This window comes from Hyalella azteca, unplaced genomic scaffold (assembly GCF_000764305.2).
Source record: "Hyalella azteca isolate HAZT.00-mixed unplaced genomic scaffold, Hazt_2.0.2 contig12328, whole genome shotgun sequence".
Lineage (NCBI taxonomy): Eukaryota > Metazoa > Arthropoda > Malacostraca > Amphipoda > Hyalellidae > Hyalella > Hyalella azteca.
The window spans coordinates 136,995-151,783 of record NW_025942288.1 but is presented as its reverse complement, the minus strand read 5'-3'; the positions used below and the strand labels follow the sequence as shown (position 1 = coordinate 151,783).

At 35.2% G+C, this 14,789-nt stretch overlaps 2 protein-coding genes across 2 annotated transcripts in view; one reads left to right on the top strand and one right to left on the bottom strand.

The window, feature by feature from the left end:
- Positions 1-6,423, top strand: part of LOC108669510 (cAMP-dependent protein kinase type II regulatory subunit) — a gene marked incomplete in the record, with an annotated part of 50,370 nt that extends 43,947 nt beyond the window's left edge. Inside the window, 2 exon segments of the mRNA XM_018156857.2 lie at positions 498-600; positions 1,326-6,423. Of these exon segments, the coding sequence (XP_018012346.1) occupies positions 498-600; positions 1,326-1,456 (234 nt within the window).
- Positions 6,424-8,030: 1,607 nt separating this feature from the next.
- Positions 8,031-14,754, bottom strand: LOC108669513. The gene is made up of 4 exons (XM_018156861.2): positions 14,335-14,754; positions 11,578-11,646; positions 9,642-9,766; positions 8,031-9,150 (listed from the first exon to the last, which is right to left on the bottom strand). Exons 2-4 carry the CDS (start codon positions 11,614-11,616, stop codon positions 8,850-8,852), a joined length of 465 nt encoding a protein of 154 aa, XP_018012350.1. The 5' UTR covers positions 11,617-11,646; positions 14,335-14,754; the 3' UTR covers positions 8,031-8,849.
- Between the last annotated feature and the right edge of the window lie 35 nt (positions 14,755-14,789).

Here is a 14,789-nt window from a genome sequence, read left to right as displayed (position 1 = left end):
TCACTGGCAGGGATGAGAAGGAGGTGAGGGATCACAATGATCACTGGCAGGGATGAGAAGGAGGTGAGGGATCACAATGATCACTGGCAGGGATGAGAAGGAGGTGAGGGATCACAATGATCACTGGCAGGGATGAGAAGGAGGTGAGGGATCACAATGATCACTGGAAGGGATGAGAAGGAGGTGAGGGATATTCATCAATATTCCGTGCCTGACTGCCTGTGAGATTGTTTATTCGTCGCTTTTAAGGAAAACATCTTCAGAAGGAAAGGATATTGCATACTATATTTCCTTCCTCGAGTCTATTACTAACTCGTTCATAGCCGTTGTCTTGTCCTAATTAAATTGTTGGGAAGTATTTGTCTATATTCTTTACGCAGTATTTGGAATTCTCTGGAAGAAATAAGTACTAGTTATTTTCCAATTAGTGGATTTGTTATTTTGTTTTAACAGATTTCAACAAAATAACAAATACTTATATATGCCTTCACGAGCAGATCAGCCGCCTTTCTGTGGGAGGGTTCTTCGGAGAGTTGGCGCTCGTGACCAAGAAGCCTCGCGCGGCGTCCGCTTACGCCGTCGGTAACGTCAGACTAGCCTGTGAGTGATCGGCGTCTGGCGCCTTAGTCTTGCACATGTTCCGAACTCTTCAATAATTTTAATGAATGTCCTGCTGCTCAGAAATTAGCCTCTAGACTCGGGCGTTGTTACCGCAGTATTGAAAATGGTTCATATGCGTCATTTGTACGTGTACATTCAGGCATTTAAAACCTTTATTCAGCGTAATAATAATTGACCGTTATTTTGAAGTCTTTATTTGTTCAACTTTTAGGTTTCAATTTTTATTGCCTTGTGAATGCCTGTGAAGGTCACTTGAGAGTTGCTTCCCCTCACATATTACTGCCAAGTGCTTCAGCGAAACTTCTGGAATATATTTCCTTACTTTGAGAGTTTGAGTCTCTCAGTAGACGCCGAATTACTGTAATAGTTAAGGTTCGCTCAGAAATAAGCTGTGAATGTAAACATCAGAATTAGAACACTCACTTTCAGAGTTTCGCATGCAGGTGCAGTTTTTTCTGAACCTCGCGCAGCAATTGTTTCTCATTAAATTCCTTCCTGTTTTCAGCGTGATTTAATAACTTTGTTAATGTCTTGTGGCTTGGTTCACTGTCTTTTTTTAACAAATTGTAAAACAATTCCAATAGGTAATTATTTAACTGGTCTTATGTTCTGCGGTGTTTTAGTAGAATTAGTAGCAGAACTCTATTGTCATTATAGGCATGAATGAAACAGACCGAACGCTGATAAATTTTTTCTCGTTTTAGTCTTGGACGTGAAGGCGTTCGAGCGGCTGTTGGGCCCCTGCATGGAGCTCATGAAGAGGAACATCGACGACTACGAGATGGAGCTCGTCAGGATCTTCGGGTCCAAGGCCAACATTTCCGACATTCGATGAGCACAATGAAGAGCCATAGCCTCGCCCCCCTCCTCGCACGGATCATCAAAATCTTTCACACTCTTCAGGGACACTCGGCAGACATTTATCTGCTATGTTATTGGTTAGGATGTTCGTGTAGTGAATGCATTGGAATGTGCCGGGGATTGGAACCCATGAATTTTATAATCACGAGTATGCGAGCTTTGTCAGTTCATTAAATATATTTATGAATTCGCCTATCATTAGGATTTAATGAAGTACAACTTTAAATTGTACTATAATGAAGATTAGAGAATTGAAAGCAGAAAGAAATGAACAGTCAGCCGCGGCCGAGGAATGGCCCTGTTTAATAATCAATGCGTGTCCCCGGGGTTCGAGTGTAATTGTGTCGAGTTATTCGAAATTTATAAAGACTTAAATGAAGAATTTAGATAACAATAGAGGTCAAGATTTAAAATTTAATACCAAAGTAATTTTTCATTGACGTATGTAAAAGTTATTAAGTCAACTACGTTGCATGTTGCGAATCATCTGATCAAATATCATTATCACTTGAATGCGAACGTTAAGTTATTAGTAATAAATTACAAAGTCAATGCTCTGGAAGCATTCTTAGATTCGAAAATAACTGGAAACGAATAAAGAAACCTCTTATTGGTGAGAACCAAGAATTTATTTTATTGGGTCATTTTACTGAATCAATGAGAATGCTTGTATTGGTTTACCCATGACTTGCAGAAAATTATTTCTAAACAAATTTTAATGAAAACAGGTCGTTGCTTTGTGGTACATTGCGACACGCAATGGTTTGTACGATTGTCGTATCGTCAGAGGTATTTTACTTCTCCCAAGTGTCTTTGCATTCTTAGATTTTCTTGCATAGAGTAAACTCAAGAAATATTTTTTTTGCGAAATTTCAAATTGGAATCTTGCTTTGACTTTTAGGCGTAGTAGCAAGTCTCTGATGTATTTGTACCCTGGCTGTACATGACCTGTGCTCTTTGTCTCCTCTCATCGTCGGAGGAGACGACATGTGAACGACTCGCCACTCTCTGGTCGAGTGTTCCGTTACGATACCACGCAAAATAGTATAGAGATTTTCACGTGTGGACGCTCCTTGATTTATTTTTGCTCGACAGATTTAAATTAACGGTTTGAATCCGTTCTGCCTGCCTTGTATATTTTTTACTAACAATGTAAATTATGAGAAGCCTATTGCATAAGGTTTAGTTGACGTTACCGGTGGTAATTTCAGTGATTTTCGTGACTATTTTATAAAGTTTTTTCGAACTACGTCCGGTAAAAAGTTTGATGGATGAAGATATTTGGTTCGTGATTTTTGTACTAGTGATGTCTGCTTCGAAGAAGATTGGAAAAATGAGAAAAAATAACGTTTAATGTCTGGGTCTGTTTTGTTCTTAAAAAAAATTCTCAAAAATCGTTTGGGGATGTCATTACATTGTAAATGAATTCTTCTAAAATTAATTTTTTTCGACTCGCTTAAATTCATTTGTCTACATTTTGATTTCAAAATGAAACGTTGAGACGAGCTTTGTGTAGACTGTTTTCATGTCTATTTTGTTTTTCTTACTTCTATATAAGTTCGGGGTTCTTGGCTCAAATCCCAGTTGTAAAAATTGTCCAATTTTCAACAGAACCTTATATGGACTTTTTCAACCCGAAACACTTTTCTACACATTTTTCTATTGCTAATTTTGCTACTTGAGTTTAACTCTCCATCCTACTACCTGCTCAACACAGAAACTTCAATACACATATCCTTCACTGCAGCTTTGGAAGCTAGACTTGCTCTCCTTGTAATTTGTCTGCCCTGAAAGGGAAGAAGCCAAACCATCTGCAGTATAGGCCTTGGTTTCGAGTCGCGTGCCTCACCACTACCACATGCCAGTGATACGTAATTAAAGATCATTGATCCTCTCTCCACATGACGTTTGATTTCATGAGTTTCACTTGTACGTCTAACCTGATCAATCAGAGTCACGGTCGTTAATGAAGTTGAACTTTGCTTGCTCAGTAGGCAGTCAACTCTATACCGGTGTTAATTAAGATTGCAGTGTCTCCATGGATAGTCAAGTTTGTGGTGTCAAGTAGAGGCTTCAGCGACTCGAACCAAACGCCTATGTAAAGAAGGCCTTCAGGAGGGAGACAGTGTTAGATTCTGTTGCTGGACAAACTGTTATTCCTCGTGCCGTAGGTTATTGTTGTTTACTATCTATTCTAATAATAATTATAATAGTTATAATCTTAACTATCCAAATGAGTGTTCCCTCTATGCTGTTCGTATGCATGATTATATTTGAGCAAACGGGAATAATTTTACTATTATCGAGGCACTAATTTCTGGGCCAAAACAATGGAAAGAATTCGCGTGATCGAAGTAAAAGCTTTAAAAAGATTTTCGGCAGCTTTTTTGCAGGGTTGTTGCTAATTCTATCATGCGTGCATCAAGTTATTTTCAGTGTTGCTAGCCTCAAATCTAATAAAGATGCTTGGCTGAATCTATCTGTTAGGTCTCGAGGCTGAGGTGTACATAGAATCAAAGTTTGATGGCTAGTGCGTTTAGTGACGAATAATATAGAATTTGTGCGATGTGCACTTTAAGACGCTCACTGTTTTGTGTTAATAATAAACCGAAATTTGAAATGTATGCAATATAAGTTACATTTTATGTCACGCTCATCAGCTGTTGCCTTTGTTCATATCTGTTATCGCTATGCTATCAACTCGTTGAGCTAGTTTCTTACTTCCTATAACATTGCAATATATTTGAAATTATTTTTCTGTACGGAGATAACTTTTTCTAAAGCAAAAACCTATGAGTTGCGGCTCAAATAACTGAAAAATTTTCTAGGATTATTCTACACAGAGCATAAATCTTTGCACTCGTGCAATACGATGTCTATTTCGTTTGTGTGCTTCTTTATTTAAAATATGAAAACTACAGTTCCGAGTCTGTTTAAGGGGACAGATTCTTGTAAATAATATTGCTCTATTGTATAAAGGGATGAAAGTTATTATGGATCTAAACAGACGACTATTTTGGTATACAATATCATAACCTTTAGGCGTGCTCGTGCTATATTCGATCTAAGTCGTACTCGTGCAATTGGAAGAATTTGTACTAACATTTCTGGTTAGCTTTGAAGGAAGTGTCCTAGGATCTAGAACGCAAGCGATATCTTTCGGATAGATTGATCGCGAAAGATCTTTCACGAGCTTAGTAATTATTTAAGAAGTTCTCTCACGAAAGCAACTGGAATTTCAACATCAATAATTGATTCAGGAGGTGACGTTGACCTATAGAAACGACAAAATTTGGAGCGAGAATAAGGAGATGTTTGGTGTTTTATTTATACGAATAAGAAATGAAATTTGCAATTCTGGACAACCCGTGTGTACGTAGCGTTTAGTCGGTGTGTGTCTGTAAAACCTGCTCCGCATGAACGATGAAAATTAGCATCCCAAGCTGTTTAAATGAAGTTTTGAAGTTGTTAAAACCTTTTATGGCTTAGGTATCTCCCTGTGTATGATCCAAGTCAATAGTTACGTGTGCACGAAACGCATTTTTCTTATTTGCATGGCAGTGATTTTGGTTAGAAATTTTCCGTTATGGATTCTAGAAAGATATCGTCAATTAAATTTGAACTTTTTAAACAAGTTTAGAGTTCATTTCCCTTAACGCATGTATTTGTCAGTTTTGTAAAAATTTACAATTACTCTCACTGAACGAACGTTCGGACTCTGTTTACCTAAACCCATTCCTGCCTGTTTGAGTGTGGCTATAATCGTTCGTGCGAATCTGGTTTTAATTCCTGATCTGCATGCAAGAAAATCTCGGTGTTCTGGAGTCTGTTCCCTACAGCATCGTTGTCATTTCTAAATGTTGGATTAAAAACAAATTTCATGCATTTTACTTCGTAGATTTTCTTCCTTCCACACCATTTTGAAACCTTTGATTTCACTCGCGCATTTCATTCATGGGACACCCCTTCCTACAAGTTCTGACTAATGCTTCACAAGATGTATTATTCATAAGAACCTTAATATCTTGCGCCATTCATTTGAACTTGAATGAGCTATACCTCATAAAACCAGTGGCAAACATCCCTGACCCTAGAATATTTATGGAGTCCTCGGAATCAAAAAAATTTATCGGGAGAGTAACTTAGTGACTTACAGTTACATTGAACATGCTTCTTCTCTGATTTGGTGGTGTCTGTTAATAGATTTTTCTGATTTTTTTTTTATGTTGAGTCAGCTTTTTATGGAGGTTTTTCATCGATGCATTTCAACTACTACCTTGATGTCGGCTCTTGACTTATCTGCTGCAAAACTCGTCATGTACCTTATTCAATAAAGCGTTTTTCTCAGTTTACAGCATTGGCTCTGAAATTCGTTCGCATATATTAGGAAATGCTTTACTTTCTCGGAACGTCACTTGCTTTTCAATTCATTAACGATCCAGTTATAAAACAATTGGACTCGGATAAGATATATATTTGAATGGAAGTATAATTTAATTCTTGACGTAACCGAAGAAAAAAATATCTTTAAGGAAAATATTTGTCGGAGCTCACTTTTTGCGATGCCAGTACGAGCATTTTTCCAATGATACCAAGGTTGATACGCTCTTGTCTGAAGATGGAAATTTCGAGAATTGTAACTTCTTGTGCATTTTTTTCATCTTGGGTATTGTTGGAGACCAGTTGCGCCGCACGATTGTTCAGGCTCATTAACTGCATTTACTTGACCATTTCCATGTTTTCACATTTCTGAGTTTACGTATCCAAATTCGTACCGGCAAATATTTGTACCCTTCGAAATGTTATGTAAAGAGGATTGTGTAATTCATTCTTTGCCGAGTACGGTAACCGTTACCTATACTAGGGCGTTAGAAACTTAACTCATCGCTTCTTTTGCGGATGTACAGGTTCCGTTGTAAACAGTAAAAATCACAATCTGTTCGAGTTCATTCGTTTCCCTTGAATTAGTACATATAGACTTAAGACGTTGAGGACAACATAAAAAATGCTGCAGCAGTTCTGCCCGGCTCTCTCCACTAGAAGCTGTCACGAAGCTTCAAACGGATTTATTGGGTTGTAAAACTAATATTCTCTACAAAGCCTGGGGTCCTGGTTGATCATTTAGACTAGGTAGTCCCTCATATTTTCCAACACGCCTTCTTAGGTCCCGATTTATCTGATGATGCGAACTACTCCGTCTAATTTGAATTAAACTTGGCTACTTTATTCGATGCTACAGCGCGGCATGCAAATATGTGACTAGGAATTAAATTGATTCGAACTAGAAAGGACTATGTAGAAAGTTTGATAGCAGGATTTCAAAATAAATTACGTTTTGCACATTATATTTCTTGAACAATCTAATAGCAACTCGAAATGACCCAGTATGCAGAAGGCATTTAAAGATTACATTATAGCAACAACAAACAAGGAATAAAAATTAATACAAAGCAAAGAGCCCGTGCAATGACCGAAATGCAAAATAGAATAAAAACATTTCAAGAAAATGCACGTCGTATCCGTGCAAACCATAAGGTTCCCAACTAGTGAAAGCATTCTTGAACTCTAATTATCGTCCAGTTTGAAGTGATTAATGCGTCTTGACTTACGTTCTGCAACAACAATCAAAGCATGAAGTGACACTACAATAATTAGCGAGCAAGCGATATTATAAGTGCTAGTTAACAAGTTGTTAAAAATATTTCATTGATTATGATTTTAGAAGCTTGGAAGTGTAGGAAAATTTTGCAAATAACAAGGAGAAAGTATTGATGATCGCCATATGTCTACATTAAAACGTAGCCTCTTACAAAGAAGTTTTACAGTTCAAAAACCTAGGTTCTCAGAGAACAGTATGGAAGATTGCCCCTCAATAATTGTCATTAAAAAATTAGAAATCAACTCTTAAAGGACCAAGTTTAATATTTTAGGAGTAACCATTGATTTCAATATACTAATTTTTAAAAGGCAATAAAAGCATAAACAATAAAAGAAATCAAACATTGCATCATATTCCTCGATTCATTTTGATTTCAACATTATCTAGGTTACTACAGTCTCAAAATATTTAAGAAGGGTTTCAGCTGGTTACCTCGTTGACAAGTGATTTTTAGAAGACTATATAAAGAGATTTGATCGAATAGAATTCAAACGCTACTTTAACATTGAGTGTCTACACTAATATCAATGAAAACAAACATTAAAATATTGTTATTTTAAATTTTGAAAATTTAAAACGTGCAACATGAAATCAGTTCTGCAGTTCAACTAGCACGCTGCAAGACCATAATTAAATAAAGTGTTATCAAGCCTCCTCTGCTCCAAATTCTCAAAAAATTAGCTTTGTGAAGATCTATTTCAAAGACAATATAAATTTTAATAAAATAATCATCAGTAAGAACAAAACAGAAATTACTTTAAGCAAACATCACCAGTTGCAATCAAGACAATAATGAGATAACTCCACACACTCTAGAATAAAATGCATACATTTTTTTAACAATTACCTAAATCCGTACAATTTTTAATGACTTGTAAGTATTCAAGCATGAATTTAAATAAATGCAGAGAAATAAAAATCAGATAAAAAGAATAAAACACTTAGTTCTTTTATCTCCAGAGGGCCCACGAGCCTGTAACGTTTTAGGGCATAAACCGTTACAATACAAATATATCTTCAATCCTTCGCACCAGGTCCCTGGTCCAAGGATTCTTAGAAACATCAATTGCAATCCATACAATCCACTGTCTAACATTTGTGATGAAAGAGATTTTGAAAGAAATAATTTAAGTCTCTGTTATAACAATAAAAAACAACATTCTGTAGAGACAATAACCAATTGCATTTACGTCTGATGAGGAGGCATTTATGTAGTGGTTTAAATACTGCAAGCACGCTTATAACTGACGACATATTGAACTGGATGCAAATTTACGAACATGTTTTTCTTGTTGCATTACTTATTAAATGCAGAGGTGCTAGCTCAAGCACGCATTTAGTTACAGTTATAGAAGTGAGGTGGCAATAAACAGGAAGTTGGTATTTAAACAGAGATGCATTGTCATAGTAGCGAATGGTTGATGTCTCTTAAAAGTGAAATTGATTCATTGCTAAATTTCTCTCCGGGAAATTAACTAGCCAACAAAAAAATCAAGAACTTCTGTAAGCCATACAAGGATTACACTTTTTTTCTTTTTTTTTTTCGAAAATTTGTACCATGATATTGGCCAATGATAACATTGTAGCCAAATTCAAGGTCAAAGCTCAAGCCTTTTAAGTCTGATGGAATGAAATGCAACTAGTGAGGATTGAACGGAATTGATGTAACTCAATTTCTTCCAGGGCCAGTAAACCTGGTGCTTTGGTGCTAAAATTTCATCTGATTCACAGGATCATCGTCCGTGGCCTCGTTAGAATACTCCATGGGAGCATCCAAGTCAGCTGCCTGCTGAGCTGAGATCTCTGGACGAGAAGTCAACTCATAAGAGTCGGGCGACGACGACTTTTCCATATCATTAAGGACATCAAAGAGCGTTGAGTAATCTAGCTGCATGACGTCCTGGATGGTGTTAGATTGCTCTAGTCCAAGTTTGTTGTCAAACAAGCCGGCACTTGACATAGACTGGCAAAGCATCATCACACTGTCATTGTGACCTGAAAAGTCCCCCCTGAAAAAAAAAAACTTAATCAGATATGGCTCAGATAAAGCACTTGGAGTTAACATTCATCTTGGAATATTATAATGTAAAAAAAAACTGAATCCATCAGTATACCATGAAAAATGTGAGCATGAATATAATGAGCTCGTACTAAATGCAAAAAAGAATTAAAAATAATAAAAATTCATCAACTTCAAATTCATCTACATATGAGGAAGCTTATTTTGTGCTGAAATTTCATCAGTTGGGTTACAGACTTCATAAATACACAAATAATAGCATGTCATATATATAACAAGTTTCAACTAGCAATACAAAATAATTAAGAATGAATGAGAAGAGAAGAAAATGCAGAAGATTACAGCAACATCTATAACTACTCTGTCTACAGTTGCAATGGTGTAAAACTAAAAGCAAAAGAATGGTAGAAAAATAACTGATTCCATCAGAACTGAATGCCCACATGATCAGAAATTCAAACAGTAGTTTAAGCAACCTACATTAAAGTGTGAAGAGCTTGAAAATATTTTGCTTTTAAAGCTTCATTGTCAGAACGGAGCTGGGCATTCTCTGCCCAGAGTTCTTCATTTTTTAGCTGTAGCTGCATTCTAGAGGAGCCACAACCCTTGGAAGAAATATAAGAAACATAAAAACACAATTATAACAAAGAAATTAGTATCATTTTATTATACTTTCTTAGCTGCAATAAAAAAATTAAACAACATAAAACTTTTTGTTTGTTAGTATCACATTGATTACGTATGAATTAAAAATAGGCAATTCTTCTATCTCTTGTCTTGACCAAAAATTAATGGCCAGTAAGTGGGAGACCTAAATTTCTAAAAAATATTGTATCAACCTCCAATAACATTGGCAGTGCCTGTTGGCTACAACCTTAAAGAATATAAGCTTTGGCATGGCAATTACATGATGCATCATCTCTTCAATTTGAATGTTGCTCGATCTGTACCGGTACCTTAATTTATTTCAAAGATTATTCTTTTGAATTTTTGACCTTAAAGAATGAGAATCCAAATTCAGCCAATATTGACTTCATTCAAATTTGATATGCTTTCTAATTGAAAGAGAGGAGTTATCCATTTTTTAAAGCTGAGAATAATACAATAAAGATAAGGTTAGATTACTTACACTCTGAAAATTTACCTCAAGACTAAAAACACAAAAAAATGAGTCATCATTTGGAGGCCATGTTTTTCTTACAAAAACGTCTAATTAAAGCCACACATTTTTTTTTCAAGCTACATCATTCCCAAAAAATTATGAGATCACATTGATTATACAATACATCATTTGCATCAGGACTGCAGAAGTTTATGTGCGAGGAGGGATGGAGGGAACAAGGGAGGGTTGTGCAAGACTTTTGACATTAGCCGTGCTAGTGCAACTGAGCTACCATTCCCAAACAAAATTCTGTTGATAGCTCAGTTTATTCATAAAACAATAACAAACCCTAAAGAGAAAAAAATAGGCAAAGTCACCAAACACTAAATATTGTTAGCAAGATAACTTGTTTTTGATCGACTTATCAGGAAATGATAAGGTTGCAAGAGGTTATGCATTGGAATGCAGATGTTATCACTGCATAGAATCTAGCAATTGCTTAGTCCTGAATGACTCATAGACTTAGTCCAGATAAATTAAGTGATTACAAAAATTGTCAGTAACAGAAACAGGATATGTTACAAGAATGTCTAAAAATTTACCCATCATTTAAATGTTACTTAGCAAAACTAAAATGTCTTGTAATGTTAATGTGAACTTTGGGAAATCATCTAGTTTCAATATTGTCTGGTTCATCTTGTCAGACTTGTCTTGATCATTAGAAATTGCCTTGATTATTATTGCTTAATGGGACAAAGCTTGTGTTGAAAAAATATAGGTAGATAATGAGGTTTCTTGCCATCTGAAGACAGAAATTTATTAAATTTTAAATAAAATTGGTACTGAGCATGAAGTGCCAAATCAGATCTCAAGTCTTAACAGTGCATCTCTTTCATCTAATAATGCATCTTGCAACTGTCACATTACACTAGCAGTTGCCACGAGGTTTGGTACTATATACATATTTCACATAGCTAAGTGCATTTCTTCAAAAGATACGAGAAAATTATTTATAGCAATAACCTTTTCTTTTTTTTTCATATCCAATTTTCAAACAAAGTTTAAATATAATGATGATAGTAATAAAATATTCCAGGCACCTATTGTTGACAAGAAACAATCACAAGCAAATATGACCATTTTTGTTAAGCAATTAGGGACTTTACTAATACTAAAATTAAATTGCCTTGTTCTATTATACGAGGATTAAAATAATATGTTTAGGATGTGTTTTTTAGCTTAAATTTGAGATCAAATTGTTTACATAAAACAATTAGTCTGCTATCAAACTTGATATTTTTCAAATCAACATACCTGATCACCATCATCATAGTGAAGATTGTTGCTAGTCATGTTTGTAGGTGAAGTTCACAATCACACATGCTGCAGAAAAAAATGTAGTAAAAATCATTTACATTCAAAGTATATATACAGCACAATTATAACAGCGGCAATTCATACACATACATACATGACAGCAATAAATTGTAACATATTACAATGGAGCCCTGCCCTAAGAACTTAATTTGTGCTGAAACTCAGATTGTAAAGCAGTGTTTGTAAAGTGAACCTATTTTCCCATTGAAATTAATGGAAAAGACTAATCCATGTCTGGCCTCAACAAAAGTCCCCTCATTCAGAATCAAGATACCTAGTGGCAATCATTATATTTTTTCAGCCACACTACATCTCTAATTCAACAACCCAAGCTTGGTGAAATATTTTTTAGCAATGTTCAATTCATAATCAATAGATGTTGACACTTTCTATGTCAATCCAGTGAATCCATAGCCTTTTTGGCAAAGCCTGGGGTCATTCAGTCAAATATAACAGTACATATAGCAGAGTACATTCCTACCAAATACCAATCTGATGGTTTGTAAGGTACCATACTAGTATTTTGTTCATGAGGCAGTGGGTTAAATGGTAGGTACATTTTGAATAATCCAGCATGGACAATACAAGGATCTTTTCTAGCTATGCAAAGCGTTTTGCATTGAGTTTACTGCAAGATATTATCATGCAAACTTTTGAAATCAAATTAGCTTTTGTTCCCTCTTCTTCAAATTAGCTTTTGTCCCCTCTGTGTACAGTTAGCTCATTAAATTGTTAAGTAGCAGTTAACAAACAGAAGTAGTAATATTTCAGTGATGTACAATATTAGTGAAATGGTAGATCAAGTGGGCGGTTATTCAAGGTTTTCAATTGATCAGTAAATATGACTACACTGAAATAGTAGGTAGGTAATTAATTTTAGTGATGGGTCTTTATGAAATAATTGAATACTGTGAAAACAAATTTATATAGTCACATTACTTTTTTGGAGAAGGTGAAAAACTTTGAGTGCATGCACCGCATGTCTATTAATGGACACAACATTTATTAAACAAGATATTGAAACTTCACAAAAATAACTGGTCTTAGAATTTAATGAAAAAAATTCTATCATTAACTAGGGTGTAATTCTGCATTTAGTTTTCCACTGACTTGATTCAGTCCAAAAAAATTACATTCAACTTTCCTCATCCAAAATCAATGTGGAATACCAGGCCAAATTTTTAAAAAATAACAGATAGCTTCTTCAAGATTTCCCAGAAAGGCAAATTCAAATATGTGCACTATGTCATAAAAAATTGTTATGCATTCAACCTAATATATATTATAAGTAGCTGTTGATGCATCACCCTAGGTCCCTACCCACTACCCACATTACATCCTGCTGTCAAAAGTCAATCAGACAAGTTGCAATGACAAGTAAAGCAGCCTCTCATCTAATATCCAGATCCATCAGACCATCACAATCAAGAGTCCTGACTGTCACGCAAGTTATCAAAAGCAAAAATTTTTAAATAAAATCTTGCAGCTAGCAGAGCTAGTTATAAATATTAATTGAATGAAAAGTCTTTCTCCGCAACAAAGAATTAAAACTATACAAATGCATATCTTGCAGCTTGTGAAATAGATATTTTCCACAATAATCACTCTTAATGGCACTGATAATTAATCAGTTTGGCACTACTTTTCAGCAACTTTTCATTTAAAAATAAATATTGGCTAGGCTGCAAGAAGTTCAAGAATACATTTTTAAATAACCTTTACAAATTGATGGCCTTGCTTCTCAAATTCTCAAACATTAATTGAATAAGATTATTTCACAGTGTAAAATTCACACTTTCCATGAATGAAATACCTAATCAATATTAAATACTACAATGAAAAATGGTAAAAAAAATATTCTATTGCTGTCAAAGACTGTCATATTATTCAAGGACAATATTATATTTTAACCCAACATTTTATATCAGGTATCACCAATACCGTATCTGGTAGTGCCGTAGTGGTAGGTAAAGAACAATTTCCACTGGCAAATAGCAATTATAGGAAAAATAGCTTAACCTAGTAGCTAGCGCATGGCCCACTGCCCAGGCCGGGCCAGACTGGCGGCAGATCCAGTTAGCCTATTTCATTTGTATTACCAGTGTATGTTTGATTCTTTTATAATTTCAGGATTATTTAATATAATTAAAAACAGCATTTCACAGATTAGGTAACTGTGGTATGGCAAATTTTATGCAACGATGTCAAATGCAACTTTTACTGACGGTCTATCTAAATCTAATCAGGTGTACCTACCGGCTACCTATAATTTTTCATATTACGGTAATTATATATATATGACTTAGTGACTAGGCTAATGATAAAAGAATTTTGCAAGGCAGAATTACTCGAGTATCTACTATCTAAACCACATACCACAACCACAACGATCAATTTCATTACAGAAATAACGAAACATTCGCCTCCAGTCCTCCACAGGAATTTTTTTCAACAAGAGCTAATGTATTCATAGTTTTATTTTATATGCATGGACCATGAATAAAAATCGAGTCATACGTCGGACTAAACACAGGCACTGGCTCTGGCACCGACTCCGAGCACGTACCTAGTTCTCGTTATCTTGTAAATTGTAATGGCGATTGCACCACTCTGCAACCATACTTCGCATACAAATAAACATTTATGAAGCACAAAAAACTTGACCAAAAGTAAATTACATTGATTGGTACTTACCAATATGAAGTATCATCAAGCGCAAGGAAGAAATTGGATGTATCATCCGATCAGACTGGCGAAATTTTGAGCTTGGAAAGACACTTCGTTCGACGGAACTTAGGCCCTTGCACTTCGAGAATCTTCTATCATACGGACATGCACGAAGCTCTCTTGTCCCTATGCTTATATCAAAACTTACCCCAAATGAAATCAATTAATAAACGAGCGATGAAAATTTTTATTATGACGATGCTGACATTAATAATCAACCAGCATTCAACATCTCACATATTTACTTGTAGACATTAGACAGTAAGTGTACCACCGTCCTTTTCGCTAAAAAAGTCAAATTTTGTCAAGAACTGAATTTAATAGTTAACAGTCGATGGCTGTTGAAAAAAATACTTGCATTTAGTTGAGCACAATGACTTTAAACAGATTTTGATTATCCCAGGCGATGAGTTTAAAGTGGA

Coding starts and splice junctions, on each gene's coding strand:
- LOC108669513 (XM_018156861.2), bottom strand. CDS start 11,616: ATGACTAGCAACAATCTTCACTATGATGATGGTGATCAG. Junction 9,767..11,577: donor ACTATGATGATGGTGATCAG/GTATGTTGATTT, acceptor ATTTCTTCCAAG/GGTTGTGGCTCCTCTAGAAT. Junction 9,151..9,641: donor CAAGCTCTTCACACTTTAAT/GTAGGTTGCTTA, acceptor TTTTTTTTTCAG/GGGGGACTTTTCAGGTCACA.